Here is a 17,617-nt window from a genome sequence, read left to right as displayed (position 1 = left end):
TCTGCATCTGTGCATTTGTATGCTTTGCCAGGCTGTGTCTCCTCTCGACTCCAGCCAATTATTAGCCCGATGTCAACTCCCTAATAACCTAGAGCTTGGCCTACTGTCCTACTGGCTAACTGAACACTTTTAGCTCTGGGAATAGCAAAAAAATTTAAGTGCCAATTTCACTGAAGAGAAAATAAAGCAGGGGGCCCCACAGACTAGCAAGAGCTAGCACCTAATGGACTTGTTAAACCTCACAGGTTTGCAATTCCAGCTAACATGCTGTGCTATTAACAGTACTTCATAATGCCGAGACATGGACAGAGACCCAGAGAGAAGGTAAATGGTGATATTTAAATGGAGGGGGGGAGGGGGGGAGACCAGCTGTACCATTTGCTTATAAAACAAAAACTGAAAGGCTCTCCACAGATGTTAGGATTTGATTGGCAAACAATTTTCTAAAAATATCCTGTATGTTTTTAATGGACAGCTGGTCAGTGGAGCAGTTAATATTCTGCTTTTCAATAAAGCAAGAAGGTTAGAAGCCCATGAAATCCCATTTATCTGCACAGAGCTATAGATTCCTGAGTCAGTGGCTGGAAAAATAAGAGTTGCTTGATAGGTTGTAGCGGGCAACTAATAATGGACTTTAAATGGATACAAAAATGATTGACCTTTTAACCTTCTCATACCATAGAACACGGAGATAGAATGTGGTTTTAATAGTGGAAAATAGAATTTAACTAAAAAAAAAAATACTTGGAACACTTAATGGAAAGGTATCAAAGCCCAGATATAACATACAAATTATAATTTGGATGCAAATCAAACAAGCTATTTAATTAAGAGCCTGCTAATTGGTGCTCTGGTCCTCGATTGCAAATGTTTTAGTGTGAGGGAAGAATTTATTCTCTTGGGCATTTGCGTCTATGTTTCTCTTCCTATAAGAGAAGCAAATGGTGAAATGTAATTCTCATAACAGGGGCTCCAGAACCAGATTATATCCCCCAGATTCCTGAGAAATAAGAGGCTTCAACGAAGGGGTCTCAGAACCCAAAAAGAGCGCGGCCTGTCCCCTAGCTTCAAAAGCCAATTCCCTCTTCAAATCTCATTTACTAGAGGGAAAAAGAAAATCCCTCAAACATAACATTCGGTGACATTGATAAATAATACCCAGAAAATGTGGCTGAAACTACCATTTACACTCAAAGGCCTTTCAATTTTATCTCCACATGTAAAAAGTAAAATACAAATCATTCTCATGAGGTACTGAGTGACATCAAAATCCAGTTGTAGCCCAGAGAGGGACTCAAAACTTTCCGACATGAATATCTGCTACCCTGCTACTAAGTAAAATAATATTCCTGCGCCACCTCCGCTAAAGGCACCGCCCAGCGTAACAACCGCAAAACCAAAATGCAACATCAACAGCTAAACACGACCCTCCTCGAAGGCCTCAGAGCCAAGGGAAATGAGCCTGGAGTAACAAACACCCAGGGTCATCTGAAGAAGTGGGCCGTGCCCACGAAAGCTCATGATCCCGTCTACATGTTTTGTTAGTCTGTAAAGTGCTACCAGACCATTTGTTGTTTTTTTAAATTTATCCTGTACAGACTATCCAGCAAGACAAGGTTCCTGCGCTTGGTCCCATGCCATGACGAGCTTTCAAAACCAAAGATTGGCAATTTAAACCTTCAAGCCTCTACCTTCAAGCCTCAAGCCAATATGAAGAAAGCAGGCACATGCAGCACACACACTTCCACTTGATTCACGAGTCAAGCAAACCAGAGCCCTGTCTGCAACTGAAAGACCCAGATCCTGAATGCTAGCGTGGCCCATCATCCTCAAGAGTTTATGCACATCGATCTGACTGCAGGACTGAGGCTAGAAAACTACTCTAAAGAACTGGCTGAATCCGAATCTGCTTTATACCATGTATCAGTACAATACAGAGCCAGATGACTGAGGACACATCCCCGGCCATTGGACAGGTGAGGAGGTCTGATGGCATCAAAGATTTTGTCAGAACAATTAATTCATGCTGATGGGGAAAAGTGTTGGTTACAGACAATGCCTTAAACTCAATTTTCGGATTAAAATGGACTTTTTTGAGCCTCCTCTTGATGGAAGTCATAGTACCGAAAACTGACATTATCTGAGACACCAGCAGTGTCAACGCCCAGTTTCGGAGGCAGTAAACCAGCTTATATTCTGCAGGAAAATCACTTTATTATTGAAATATCATAACGGTAATTCTGCCGCCTCTTGCATTTTGTAAATTCAATGCTGTGTGCAGCTCCTGAGAAGGAAACTGCACAATATCCTAGCTGAATAAACAAAGTCAAGGACCCGCTGTCTGTGTTGCTTTCCTTTGCCAGAGCAAAGAATCTTTCATCAATGCTGCTTGAGATTTGGGAAGAACCTGCAGGAACAGACAATCCACACATTTGCACATCCAGAAGGTGCCCTTGGTGCTTTGGGAAAGATGCAGATTAGATTGTGTATGCTGTTGCGGTGGAGTGAGGAGAGGAGAGGCAGGAACAAAGTACAGACTATCCCTAGACCTTCCTTTATCAGGAGGCAAGGAATTGCTACTTGGCATTCCTAATGCACAGAAGATTCTTCTGCCGTCACTGTCCAAGCTGGAGTGAATGCTGACGGAAACAGACATGACTGTGAAGACGACGACGATTCCTTCTTTTTTTGTCTTACTGGTGAAGATATTTTAGGGAATGGGAAATCATGTCCCTCTTTCAGGATGATTTCCCAGCCTTCAGGAAATAAGATTATTTTCTACAAGGACAAGGCCTTAGAAGCTAAGAGTTTTGCAGATACAGTGGGCCCAATCCTCAGCTGGTGTAAATCAACAGAGCTTTGAGTTACCCCAGGTGAGTATCTGGCCAAGATACTCTGATAGTCTACAAGAAGTCCTGTGGTACTTTATAGACTGACGAAGTGGGTCTTTGCCCACAAAAGCTTATTCTCCAATAAATCTGTTAGTCTATCTGATATTCTAGATGGCCTTGTAAGCAGCATCTCTTAAACATGAACGTCACACAGGAGAAGACTGAAGAATCCCTTTTAGGGAGTGGGTTGATCCAATTCCTTCCCTCCCCACAACCAACAAAAACCATCATTGGATTTACTATATTGTTTCCTGAAACATGAGAGCCTTTTTCTAACAATGTGCTATTAACCGGTTATTGATTCCATGAACAATAGTTTACTCCGGACATTATGTGAGGTGAGATACAGGCAGTCCCCGGGTTACGTACAAGATAGGGACTGTAGGTTTGTTCTTAAGTTGAATCTGTATGTAAGTCGGAACTGGCGTCCAGATTCAGCCGCTGCTGAAACTGACCGCCAGTTCTGACTTACATACAGAATCAACTTAAGAACTCCAAGCGTCCCCAAGTCAGCTGCTGCTGAAACTGATCAGCAGCTGATTCCAGGAAGCCCGGGGCAGAGCAACTCTGCCTCGGGCTTCCTGTAGTCAGCGCTGGTCAGTTTCAGCAGCGGCTAAATCAGGAAGCCTGGGGCAGAGCAGCTGGAGTGTTGCTGGGTTGGTCCAGTAGCGCCCAGAGCGGCACTACTGGACCAACCCAGCAGCACCCCATCTGCTCTGCCCCAGGCGTCCTGATTCAGCTGCTGCTGAAACTGACCAGCAGCGGCTGAATCAGGACCAGAGCAGCTGGGGTGCTGCTGGGTTGGTCCAGTAGCGCCCAGAGCGGCGCTGCAGGACCAACCGGCAGCACCCCAGCTGCTCTGCCACAGGCGTCTGGAGAAAAGCCTAGTCTGCTGGGGAGGGGCGGGGGGGGGGCGTACTAGCTGCGCCCCCCCCACCCCAGCAGACTAGGAAGACGTGGGCGGCGGACCGAGACGCACCGCGGTCCCGCCGCCTGGGTCCTCCGCGGCTTTGTTCCCAGTCTCCCTGGTCCCACCGCCCGTGTACTCCGGGGCAGCCCCGTTCGTAACTGCAGATCCGACATAAGTTGGATCCGCGTAAGTCGGGGACTGCCTGTATACATTTACAATAACTGGGAGCTCACAAAGGAGAAAGGTAATTGCTTGCATTTAGACAAATTCTCCGATCTTTGCACACTTGTAAGAACACAAGGGATGTGTCTACAGCTAGTCACAGTTCTGAGCCTTGTTAGAAAGGACCAAGTAAAGGAGCAAAGAGCATCAGATTACTTGCAAAGAGCAACCAGAAACATCTCTGCCAAGGCACCAGATCTCCTCTTGTGCCACTGCACAGCCCTGTATGTTGTAAAAGAAGCTTTGCTGAATGACTTGGATTTCCTCTTATAACAAATAAAAATAACCCTTTCCCCCAGACAGGAAAAGTGGACTTTTAAGGGGGCAAGAGTGCCTGCCCCTCCCATCCGCCTGCTGTAACCTGATTTTTTCCCCCCTCAGCGAGAGCTACCTCCCGTTGATTATACCGCTTGTGACTCGATTTTCAGAGCAAATGGCCCACAGATGTTATGTCAATAAAGACATGAGACAAATACAACAGTTCGCCATTGTGGGCTCCTAGCCAAGTGATGGAATCAGCACTGTGTTAATGTAAGCCCTCTGGCGATTCATCTCCCTGGCACGATCCCAGATCCTTCTGAATTCACAAGCGACTGTGGATTACGATAGTGGCACAGCAAACACCGGACTGTGTCTCCTTATCATGGGTCCCTCATTCCAATGCTCAACACACACAACAACCAAGCAAATATTCGTATTAGGGAAAACCCAGCTTGTCTGAGGCCGGCATTCCCAGCATGGCAGCAGTTTGCTGTTCCTCCTCGTCCTTGCCACAGCCCTGGACAGCAGCAATTCTCCCTCATGGCATTTCTGAGCAAAAGCCTCCAGCACTGGAGCTCGGAGTGACCGAACACCTGAAAATGCTGGTGTTAGTTTCTCTTGGCAGCCGTTTCAGCCCTGTTGAACAAAAAATCGCTTCTAATGTGTTAACTGTCTGGAAGGGACCAGAGAAAAGGGGCAAATCGAAAAGCCTCCATCGGCTCTCAAGCAGAAGCGATCGATAGCTTGCTCATATGCTCAGAGGACCACAATCAAATGTCATTATTTGTGAGGTTCTACTTGACTTCACATCCCCCCTCACAGAAAAGGGTTTATCGATTCCTTCATGTTGATGAGAAGGGCAATCAGAACAGACCGCAGCACAAATAACCCCTTTGGCATTTTACAGTGAAACAATAGGGTGTGTTTGTGTACGTACACACACACACAAACACACACACACTCACTCCCTTTATGAAAAACCACTGACAACCACTAACAAGTTTCTAAGCTGACAGCAGAGAGGCTGAAGTTTATCAGTCACAATGCACTAAACCAAAGGGCTTTTAAAAAATATTTTTGCACAGATCCAGCCAAGGTCATGTCCCTGGTGCTACCAAACAGCTACGCTCTACTGGACAGACCCACTTCCTCAGATCAAATAGTGGAAGAAAATAGTCACAACCATATATACCAAAGGATACAATTTAAAAAAATGAACACACATGAAAAGGACAAATCACATTACCATCTTGTTAGTCTTTAAAGTGCTACATAGTCCTGTATTTTGTTTCAGCTACACTAGACTAACACGGCTACATCTCTATCACTGCTCTGCTGGAGTGAGCTGAGGACTAGGCAGAAGGAAGGAGCTTTAACCTCTTGGATGCTTAAGTTCTTGCTACCTCTAATGAAGCACAAAAATTGAGATTTTTGGAAGGAACCTAACTCTCAAAAAAAGGAGGGGCAAGCAGATTCCTTCAGAAATCCCCCAATTTTCCCCTTGGTTTCCCTCCCCCAGGCCCTGCATAAAGCTGATCTGCCCTCCCTGTAAGAGAGGGATAAGTATAGCTCCCAACTTGAAAGGCCTTCAGTGCTGCTCTTGATCAACTGGCCAGGGCACCATGGGGGCAATGCAGAGCACAGGGGCTTGTGTATGGCAGAGAGGGTCGAGTAAACTTGCCTGTCCTGGAGCTGCCTCTTTTCACGGACACCTTCTGGGCTAAATTCAGTGTGACAAGCGGTATGTGATAGACACACAAGTGATAGACATTCCGTGGTTGTGCAGAACACATACAATTTAAATGTCATAGGGATGCAGCAGGAAAAGCAACTGTAAGGTAAAGTGGTGGAGTGGAGTGGGAGAGGGGCATGCTCTGGATTACACTTAAATTGGTTTTCCTGGCTACATCTCCCTTTCTGCCCCCTTACCCTGTAAATTACAATTCTTCCGTACAAGCACACAATGCCAACTGGGTGCAACTCCTTTATTACAAAGCAAGGAGGGACTACTGGGATCATCTACTCTGACCCACTGCAGATCACAGGCCTTCCCTGAATTTGTTCTTGTTTGAACGACTGTGCATATTTTAGAAAAACATCCAAATCTTGATGATGGAAAGCCCACCACATCCTTTAGTAAATTATTCCAGTGATTAATTAAGCTCCCTGTTAATAACTTCTAGTCTAAATTGGTCTAGTTTCAATTTCCAGCCAAACTACATGACCGAGCGTCATAGAAGCCTCTGACCAATTTGCCCCTGATGTGTAGTGTACACACGGTGCTGTTCACCTGGCAAGACCAGGTTACAGTCTATGGAACAGCCTATGTTCTGACAGCCATAAGCACCAAAGCAAAGGATTCTCAGCAGGTCGAAAGCAGCATAGTTCACTGATTTCAATGGAGCCATTCCACTTACCAGAGCAGAAAATCTGGCCTGTGCCTTCCAAGTGAATCTGGTTACAGGTTTCTGCCGCACCACTGCAGCAAAGCAATGCATGCAGACCCTGCTTCCTCTGCTCCCAAAGCTTCTTTTTAAACTCCAGGGTGTGACGACGTGTTGGGGTTCCCCCGCCTCCTGCACCCCCGTAATGGCACGAACAGACTCCACCAGCCGGTAGAACAGAGGGAGTTTATTGCTTCTCCAGGATACAGCACAGATGTCATCTGGTTGCAGGGCAGGCCTAGGATGCCTCAGCCCCCCTTGAGATTGGGGGGGGGGGGTCTCGGCTCCTAAACCCCCAGCCTGTTGCCTAGGCTGCTTCCTCCATGATGCCAGACAGAGACTAACCTCTCTTCCAGCCCTGCCCCCCCAGCCAGGGCAGCATTCCCCCTTCCTTTGTTTCTCTCCCTGGGGGGTAGCCGGTCGGACAGGTTGAGAGACCCTCTTTGCATAATGACTCATCCCCTGTCCTGCTGGGCCATGGTACCGACAGCAGCCAGTGGGGGGTCACCCACAGCCCCAGCATAGCAACCAGCCAGGTACCCCCACTACGTCACACAGGGGTAAATAAAGTGCTTTTCCTGCACAATCATGCCTTTACTGACTCACCAATGAAGTCTGAGACTACAGAATTCTTAAACGTCTCCATGTCTCCTTTTCCCCCTCCCCCCCAGTCCAAAACCAAATCTAACTCTGGAATACAATCCATATTAAATCTCAAGTTATTTACAGATATAAATATATTCCCTCGGTAAATTCACTTATCTCTATCCTAGTCATCAGCTCCTGGATGTCAGACAACTCAGACTGCATAAATACAAACCATTTGTAAATCACAAAGGCTTTTTTACTGTGCAGCGATGGCAGCTAGGTAAATGTTCCTAATGTGAGCGACCCATGTAATTTACAAGCAAGAGTGGTGTGTGCCATCAAGTCCTTAGCCTCACTTACTTCTGCTGAGTGGGTTCATATTTCTTTCCCGTATGCTATTCAAGGGAGTAGCTGTTCATGAATACAAGTTATCTAAATAATCAAGTAGAAATAACAGGGAAGATAACACCAAATAGTTACGCAATGATTTATGGGAGGAAGCAGATTAGAAAATACTAGGTTTGGATGATAAAAACAAAACATAAAACAAACCATTTCTGCTTTGTGACTGATGACATGAATTTTAATCCCAAACTAGAATGCAGGTGATGGAACCAGTTACAGTGCATTAATGTCATAAGACTTTAATAAAGCACAGAGACTATAAACTGGTGGACTGCTGGCCTTGGATCTTTGCTGTGTAAATATCCCAAGTGCCATATGGGGAGCAGCATGCACAACCAAGTTATCTCCTGGGGTTAGCCTTCTGTAAGCTTCTCCTCTGTGCTACATTATACACCTACTTTATTACTTCGCTCCCTAACGCTGCAATCAAGCAAGCAGCTTTCCAGGTTAGAGGCTAAAATTCCTTAACTTGCACAAATTCTTCTTAACCTAGCCTGACTGTGAAAAGTATGGAGGTGCTCAGAAGAATCACATGGGACCAGAAAGATAACAATGTGATATTTTCCAGCCCTACATCAACTGGAATCTGGTTTGTTCAGTGGCATTTACAGGTATAAACATCTTAAAAAGCACACACACTATGCATTACAACTGGTGTAAGTTGTCTATATTTTGATCTGGTGGGATTCATTTTAAATGTGTAGACGTTGGTAATTTTGACACAAAAAAATTGGTCAGTAATGGCATGAATGCAGCCTCATAAATGCAGTTCCCCTGCCCCTGCAGCGATCCAACGTCACTGCCCTTTTGGCAGTGCAACGAGCCCTTTGCAGCCCTGCTACCAAGGGAATGAGTGGGGGGGACATGACTAATGTTCCCTTTAATTTTTCCCATCCATGTGCAGAATAAATTTTGTTATGTGCACCAAGGCATGTGTGGCGGTGCACCATCAGTAGAAACACAGGCTGCCGACCGTGGGCGCCCTGCTAATCATATGGGCAGCATTTGGATCTCTCCTGGGCAGCAGCCCAAGCACTCAGCTTAGAAGGAACACTGGTCACAACAGCTCAGCTGCACAGAGCTTCCTGCCTGGGGACACTGGATCCCTGCAGGAGCAAAGTGTGGGGGAGGCTGGCAGGGCAGCATCGGGGCTGGAAGTAGAGGGCTGCTGCACTGCCTGGCTTGAGGTAGATTCTATTATGCAGTGTGTTTACAGTTCAGTGCCATGGCTCTCAGCACCCCCACTGTACAGTTTGTTCCAACCCTCCTGCAGGGCAGGGCAGAGACTCTCGGCCAGGCCTGTGAGGGATGAACCCCCAGCTGTGGAAGAGGTCACCATACTGCTGAATGACTGCTCAGGGTCAAAGCCCTTCACAGAAGGGTGGCCTCCCTGCTGTCCTGCCCTCCCAAGATCGCAGCCTTCCCCACACCAGGCACATGAAGGGAGAGGGCATCACCCAGCCTGAGAGAAGCCGGAGAGTCCTCTGCAGCTCTGCTGTCATGGCCCCACTCGCTCACCAGCCAGGAGTGCGGGAGCTGTCCCTAGGCCTCCCATGCAGCCAGGAGGGATGTTAAAATAGTTCGTTGGTTCAGCACTAGTGTTTAACCTGTTAACTTAGGGCCTAACATGTGGTCCCGCCACAGCTGTGAGGTCCAGCGCTGCAGCTAGGGCTGCTTCAACACAGCATGGCCTGCCAGAGTTCACTGGCAAGACACAATTAACCAGTCAACCGGTAAGCCTCATGCTTACTAGTATCCTTACCAGCTAACTGGTTAACATCCATAACAGACATGGGCTCCTCCTCCTGTATAGAGAGTCCTGGCCAGATGGTCTCTGCTCCAAGCCAAGACCTCAGCCTCCCGCGAACCTTGCACCCATGTTCTGGGCCTCTCAGTGGCACACGGAGCCCTCTTTGGCTGCACCCCAATCCTAACCCGACCCTGCCCACCATTTAATATCCTGAAAGAGTAAAAACAGAAAGAAAAGAATTGAATTCGGACAAGACTATTCATATTTAGTAATTTTCCATTCTGCCAATTAAGAAGAGTCTTTCAAGAGCGAATGGAGGTTTGGCTGAAGCATAAAACAATGAAACAACTCTACCAAAATTACAAGATACTAAATTATCCATTAAATAAACCTCTTGAAAACAAACAGAGCTGTTTTGGCATATCTGGCCAACCACAGGTCTGTTTTAAATGGTTGCAATTCCAATAAAAATGATGGAACTATATCAGCTTTCACCAGATCTGACTTTGGCCCCATCATCCTTATGCATGAAAGGCTTCCAAGTTCAAAGGGGGTTGACTACGTCTCCACATTTGACTCAGATAATCACATAATGAGCCAGTCAGGAGACCCCACCATTAGAAAGGGTAAAAATGCACCTTTAGCCAAAAGCCCTACTGGCTTGGCAAGGCAAACTCGTGTGTTCTGTCAACAATCAGGATTTCTAATGTCACTCTAGAGCCGTGGTCCCCGCTATGGCGCCCGCTGGGCCATTTATGTGCGCCCGCAGAGCAATCTGGGCTGGCCCCGCCCCCGGGTGTGCAGCAGGTGCCAGCCCCGGGCACATGGGCGGCCCCTACCCCGGGGTCGCGGTGCGTGCCGGTGCCGGCCCTGGCCCCGGGCGCGCCGCACATGCCGGTGCCGGCCCTGGGCGCGCGACACCTGGGCGGCTCCTGGCCCCGGATGCACAGCGCATGCCGGTGCCACCCCCGGGTGCGCGGCGTCTGGGCAGCTCCTGCCCGGGGTCGCAGCACATGCCAGCGCTGGCCCCGGGTGTGCGGCGCATGCTTGGCCCCAGCCCCAGTCACGTGGCCTGTGAGCGGCCCCGCCCCCGTACGCCCAGCGCGTGAATGGCCCCGCCCTCAGGCAACCGGCAGCCACAAAACGTTGGGGACCACTGCTCTAGAGTGTATTAAAGTCCACTTGCAATAAAGCCAGCAAGCAAAACTGGCCCCTCCTACTCTACCAAGAGTATTGCAACCATAATGCCAATATTACTGATAACAAATATCAATGTTACTGATCACAAAGAAGTAACAGCAAGCAGGAACTGTGTAGCGGTCATGTCTGACTAGCTTGCAAATAAGAAAACAAACACCAGAACTGTAAAAATATTCTGTATTCTGGCTGATTTTAAACTCGTGAGGGTTATAATTAACGTCTAGAGGACATGAGAGGAACAGGAGCAAACTTCTGACCCAGCTTCCTCTGCATGTTGTTAATGGCTGGTCTGTCCACTAATGTGCTCCAATTTTACCCACATCAACCACATGTGATACAAGCTGCAGGAAAGCAAGTGAATTTTTAATCATGTCTCTGATGTACAGCATAATTACGGACTTTAATCAGCCAGCAGTTAAAGACTTCGAAAGAAGAAATATTCCTTAATTACACTACTGCCACTGCTCACAGTGGGAGAGTCTTTGAAATGAGTAACAGGTCTCCATTACCACAGCTACATACATAGGCAGACATGGGGAAACAGGGCTAGATCAGTGCTTTTTTTTCCTCTGAACAAGGTACGCAAGAGCGTGTGTGTGCTCATCTCGCAATGGAGAGCCGTTACTCAGATCTGACATTATCTTCTGTACACGTGGGAAGTGTACAGCTGTGCATATGCGCACCCTTTCCCAGTGTTCCCCCTCATAGAGCGAGAATCTTCCACACACTGACTCTCCTGAGACATAGCAGCTTTATTCACATACACTTGTATGCAACTATGTTGCGTCATCCCCTTCACCAAGGGTTAATGATATCAAGTGTGCGGTGCATTTTTGGGGCCCAGTTTTCCTTCCAGTCAATAAGTCTCTCTGGTGCCATATCAAACTGCAACTTGGACTCTTTGAGCCTTACAGTCTATGTACAACATTTACATTCATGGCTGTAAACGACTCCCTTGATGCTGCCCCCTCCCCTCGCCTTAAGTATACAAACTACATGCTTGTTTTCACATCCGCAAATGCCAGCAGCACTTAGTTCTGCACCTGTGAAGCCCTGAGGACCTACCACACATAACAAATAGTAATAATCTTACAAACAGTCCCCCGTACCACCAGCCTGCTGTTGAAATTGCCGAGAGCTGTGCCACAGCACGTTTACTTCACTTTTAAGGGCAGAATCAGCATGGCACAATTGTAATGCTGCCATTTGTGAAATGCCCCAGAGTTTAGTACCTAAGTTTGGAACAAGAAAAACACAAGATGAGAAAACCAGCAACAGCGTATAACTTATAACAAAGGGGTGATCAACCAGGAGAGGTCAAAAATGTGTTAAGTCTTAGAACGATTTAGGCTTGTGCACGCTTTTGTAAGAGATTAAACATGTGTGCTCTGTTTTCAGCGACTCTTTACCCAGTCAGCTGCTGACAGCTGTGCTTCCTTCCCTCTGCCTGCATTGTTTAGCAAAGCAGCCTTATATTCATTTATATCGGGGGCATTCAATTCAGACGCAGGATCCGCACCAACCACTTAATGTCACACTCCAAATGGAGTGACAGATAGGCTTGCTAAGAATTCAATCAAGAAAAGATGCTTAACATTGGAGTCTAGTAAGTGCTAAAAAACCCTCCAACAGCCCCAAACAACCCAAGCGGAGAAAGTTTTCTGTGATTGCCCTGGAACAACACTGCCATATCTATGGAGGCTTCCTTCCTCCATTCACTTTATTCTACACATCCAGCTGTAACTACACATCAACGTCTCCAGGAAAAGGCTGGTTTAAAATGGAGCGCAGTGACATGCCGGTGATTTCAAATGCCCCTTTAATGGGGTCCCCCCCGCCACCATGAGGAGAATGTCACTGGATGCCCCTGGGAGTGGGGAAAACAAGCGGAAGGGTTTAGTTTATTTTCGGTTACCTGGCTGAACTGCTCCCAGGAGTTGCTCCAGGTCCAATAGTGAGCCTTGTAAAGCCCCCGTCTCACGGCCATCATCTCGTTGCCACGGTAATAGAATATTGGCCTGCCGGGGAAGCAGAAGGGGGAGGGGAAGTGCAGCTGCATGAGCAATGCAATGTGCCCGCACTAGCGCTTCAGCAGGCACCCTGATAAGGGAGACAAACACTTTAATGGAGTCTGACTTCCGATTCAGCTATCAGTCAGGCACAGGCTGCCTGCTAATCGTCTCCGCTGCAAGGTTTTCAATTAACATTTTTTAAAGTGTTCATCAAGTTGAGAGCTCACATTGCGCAAGAATGAAACATTATACAACTGGGCTGCCAGGGATTGTTAATCCTTGAACTATCAGACCCTGTAATTTTCCATAGAGCGTGACGATTTAAACACCAAATGTCTCAGAAGAGTGGGGTGTGTGATGGGGATTCACAGAACATCTGATGCTTGGTCTCCTGTTTATGGCTGGGGACAGCTAGAGAGCACCAGACGACCAGCTGTTTCTGTCACACCGGCTGATTAGCCAGAGAAGAGGGAAATGGCATTGAAGATGCATTCTGCTTTCCAGTGTCCTTTCAGAATGCACCCAAATCACAGCCGCGAGCACTCCAATGTGCTTTATTTTCCATCCCCATCAACGGCTCAAAAAGCCTTCCCTTTAACCTGGCCTAACGTAATTCTGGAGGATACCTTTGTCAAATGACCGTGGTGCTCTTAATTTAGGGAGCACGCTGGGGATATATTTGGAAAATATATTCCATTCAGACCAGTTAATGGTCTGTGCCACACTTTCAAAAAAATCCTATGGGAAGCTCAGTACTGGTCCCCTTTTCCTTTTGGGTTCACTGGCAAAATGCTCCATTGCTCTTGGAATGGAAGATAAAACAAAACCACCCAATTGCTATAGAACTGAAGCATCTACAGAGGGCAGGCTGAGTTGGCAGCATTCCTCATGCAAGGACTTCCAACCTGGTCAGCTTTTTCCAATAGTTAAAGGTGGATGACACGATATCAAAAAGTTGGTCATCATCAGTTCTGAGTCTAGAGCTTTGGTTTGGACTCAGAATTCCTATTTCGGAAGAATTATCCAATCTTCCGGTTCCACCGCAAAAACCATAACTGTATGGTAGGAGAAGATGAAAAATCTCCCTGACTGAGGCATAGGAGTGATCTTAGATTCCTTATGTTTTGAGTATGAACTATAGTTTTTATCATGCACAAACAATCATAGAATACTAGGATACTAGGACTGGAAGGGACCTTGAGAGGTCATCTACTCCTTGTATTTATGAGGAGCTTGCGAACAAAGGGAAAAACACAGTCAGCACACAGGGCTCATTCCCTTTGGTCCATTTTGTACACACCAAGAACTCCTAAGGGATAATGGGACGGAGGTGAGAGGGATTGCAAGGACGCAAAACTAGGCCCTCTTCTTTCACACCAGTAAAAAGAAGAGGACTCATCCTGTTCTTCCCCACCCTTATTATTTGTTCCTCAAGGAACTTTCTCTAGTTGGGGTGTCTTTGTGTTAAGTTTTCTGGGTTTTTTTTAAACAATCTTTTCCATCCCCAAACATCTCTATTGTTCCTGCTTTCTTATCCAAAAAGAATGTTAAATCCTAGCCCACTGGAAAATATATTAATGGAGCTTTTGGCTTTGGAAGAGCTGGCCTGGTTCATCTTGTGCATTCAAGTGACAATTATTGTAGAGCAAGTGGCAGAATAATAAAATATTAGCGTCTGCGGTGAAAAAAACCACCTTTGGGTCAATAAAGAACCTCTTCAACCTTAAAGAAATGAAATTATACTAGTTGCAGACTGTGGTGGGTCAGACCCGCCCCCTCCGGAAGCCCCGGGGTCCCCGTTGTGTCCGGAGGACAGGGGCTGGGCGGCACAGGACGCCGCGGAAAGTCTCAGGTGGGGAGCGCCAGGGCCGGCAACAGGCGGCAGGACGGAGAGACAACACCGGTGCGGTCAGGGGCCGGCCATAGTGACGTCACCCGGGATGTCACCCTCATGCGACCCGGAAGTGGCGCGGGGGGATGACGTCAGAGGGGACGTCATCCGGGCGGGGGATTTAAATGGAGGAGCCGGGCCAGCGAAAGGGGGGATCTCCCTGGCAAACAGAGAAGGGGGTGAGCGGCAAGCCGGTCCGAGACTTTGGAGGCCTTGGGGTGAGGCATAACCCCGGGGTCCTCTGACTACCCAGTAGGAAGCACGGGGGAAGAAGCGGCCCAGGGCGGGGGAGTGGACCCGGAGAGCGGGGGAGTTTAGGGGTTTTTCGACCCCCTTCGCTAGGTCGGACCTAGGTCGAACCTTTGGGCCCTGGGTCGGGGTTCGGAGTGAGGTGGGCCCGAACCCCCTTTCCCCCCCCCAGTGGGCCGTCATACCAGTCGGCGTTCAGTCGGGTGGGGATAGTTCGCCCCGGCGCATCTATAGCGCAACCTAAATGTAATAAACTTATAGACACTAACCAGACTAAGTGGGTTTGTTGCAGGGAAACCGGGAGTGGGGTACTCGGGGACAAGGAGAACCCCGTACACAGACATTTCCCAGATCCCATAACACCCTCAATCCGACCCCAGGTGAAACACCTACATTGCTATGCAGGTGCTTTCTGCCCTAATGGGTCCAAACACAGCGTTACTGAATTAAGGTTCAAGGTCAGTACTGAAGAGAACACAGAAGACTCCTGCAAGTGTCCCTGGGCCTTCTTCCATGCTCTCCCCTATTTATGGGACACCCTCTCTGCTGTGTCAGGCTGCTTCCTTCTCCTCCTGGAAACACTCACCTGCCCTACATGGCCCCGGAAAGGAAGTCAAGGATGTCTATTGTCTAATCTTGCCTTGTTTTAACACAGCCCACTCCCTGCTGTCCATTAGCCCAGCTCTTCAAATCAAGCTCAGCCCTGACAAAGGAGCCATACAAGCAGACCCAGAGGAGCAAGAGGGCTTTCAGCAAAGTCCCTTTCCAGGGTCAAGGCCTGTATGCTTTTGTAGGCAGCGGCAGTGTTCTCTGAAGGATCCAAATAGTCTTGCTGCCACACAGCTCTAAATAATTAAACCTCCTCTCCCTAGCCAGGTTAGAGTTCCCAGGATTTATCCCCAACATGACCGCAGGCTGTTCCAGGATCTGTGCTAACCCTTTGACACTTGAACATGCCCATGGAATCCATTTCATGGCAATTTGCTGAGTTTCAAGTAGTCCCACCTGGCTAGCTCCAGCAGGTAATTAGCACAGAAAGTCAATCTCTACTGCTCACCCCGATTCAGCTATTCGGAACACAAAGGGCACCGGGCCAGTTGCAAAAGTAACCATAATTTAAAAAAAGGGATTTTTAAAATAAACAAATGAGTTCTACGCCCGTCCAAGAAGCATGAGGGAGGAGCTGTGAGCTCTGCACTCATAACTAACCTGTCAATTACCCTGCCCTGCCGGATGGCAGGTAAAAGGTCAATACCGTCAACCTGTCTGTCTGTGGGATGCTGCAGTCCCGCCAGGGAAAGGCTGGTGGTGAAGAGATCCATCACATTACCCAGCTGATGACTCACCTGAAATCGACAAGACAACAAAGAGCATTTGCACAGACTTCCCATACAAACTCAAGCAGACGAGGCTGCCTGCTTCCCAGCCGCAAAAGGGCTGCTTTCTCGGCCCCATTCCTTTTTTGCATCTCTTAACATTTCTCACTTGGAGCTTGATCCTTCTCCCATCAGAGTCACATGCAAAGTCCCTATTCGCATCTAGAGGGCTGAACCAGACCCTTCTTCCTTTCATGTTGTTTTTCCAAGGAGTTTTTTTAATCTTCCCCTTTATTTCACTCATTCATTCATAGTCAGGAGTGTCACTTTGGGATGCTTAGCCTCCCCTCCCCCTGGTTTGCACAGGCACAATAGTATTCATGTTGAGATTGAAAAAAGTAAGTATACAAAATTCCTTTGATTTATTCCACTCATTGGCCCCTTCCAGAGCCCTGCAGGCCAGGGGTGAGCTCCCAGGAAGTACAGAGCTGGGCGGATGAGGAGTGACCTTCAGGGACCAATAACATAATTTACAAACAGTTTTCAGCAATTCCTGAATAGAGAAACTGCACTATTTTAGAGTATTTTTATCAAGGAGGAAAACCTACCATTTTTTACTCTAGTGGAGTTTTTAGAGGTTTTTATTTTAACTGATAGCAATTTATAAGGTATTTATAATTCCTTCTGTCTTAATAATTATTCTAAAAACAAGCATCCCACACGATCTTTGTTTTTGCCTATTACCTTCTGACTGATTCGCGCTCTCTCTCTCGCACACACTCACTCTTTCTGTGCTATGCTCCTACATTAGGATACTACCATCTGCCTTGGGAAATTAACCACCGTGGCACAGAGTTGAGGCAGATATTTTAAGTCGAGTGAGAAAGCGTGAGCCCGCCGTGCTAAGATGAATCAGTACCAGATGTAATACAACAGATCCTTCCCAGGCATACTGCGAATTCTGAAATGAGGAGCCAGGAGACGCAATGCAATATGCGTATAGTGGAGAAAAGAACATTTTCTTTCTTCTCCATCCAGGGCAGATCCACATATTCTTCTAAATACCCAGGACACCAATATATCTGTCAAAACATTGACCATCAAAGCCTGACTTATCCACAAATCTTCCTGCTAATAAGTAATGGATCTCCATTTACCAAGCTGACATTAAGACATTTAAATACTAGAGCAAATTCTGATAAGAGGAACAGTACAACACATCAGCACAGTTGTTTTAGAGTCTTCAGCCCTATTAAGGGGAACACACCTTTCTCGGATTTTCTAAACCTCTTGTTCTAAGTGGCTAGGATGGCCAATAGGTTGAAAAAGAGAACATCTAAGAACTTAAGTGGGGAATTAAAAGATATTTCTGAAAATTACAGTATTTTTCTCTTTCCAGAAGCAACAGGCTACAGGCCGTGCTTGCACTAGTAGGGTGGATTAAGCATTTAACATTGCAATGTCACTCTGCTGGATTA

At 47.2% G+C, this 17,617-nt stretch overlaps 1 protein-coding gene across 4 annotated transcripts in view; it reads right to left on the bottom strand.

The window, feature by feature from the left end:
- GALNS (galactosamine (N-acetyl)-6-sulfatase) overlaps positions 1-17,617 on the bottom strand; it is a 78,541-nt gene that overhangs the window by 18,788 nt on the left and 42,136 nt on the right. For all 4 annotated transcript variants that reach the window (XM_075939867.1, XM_075939868.1, XM_075939870.1 and 1 more), the window contains 2 exons: positions 16,033-16,169; positions 12,587-12,689 (listed from right to left, as the gene is read on the bottom strand). In XM_075939867.1, the coding sequence (XP_075795982.1) occupies positions 12,587-12,689; positions 16,033-16,169 (240 nt within the window). The remainder of the gene's footprint in view (positions 1-12,586; positions 12,690-16,032; positions 16,170-17,617) is intronic.

Source organism: Pelodiscus sinensis, chromosome 12 (genome assembly GCF_049634645.1).
Source record: "Pelodiscus sinensis isolate JC-2024 chromosome 12, ASM4963464v1, whole genome shotgun sequence".
NCBI lineage: Eukaryota > Metazoa > Chordata > Testudines > Trionychidae > Pelodiscus > Pelodiscus sinensis.
This window is presented reverse-complemented; position numbering and strand designations above follow the sequence as displayed.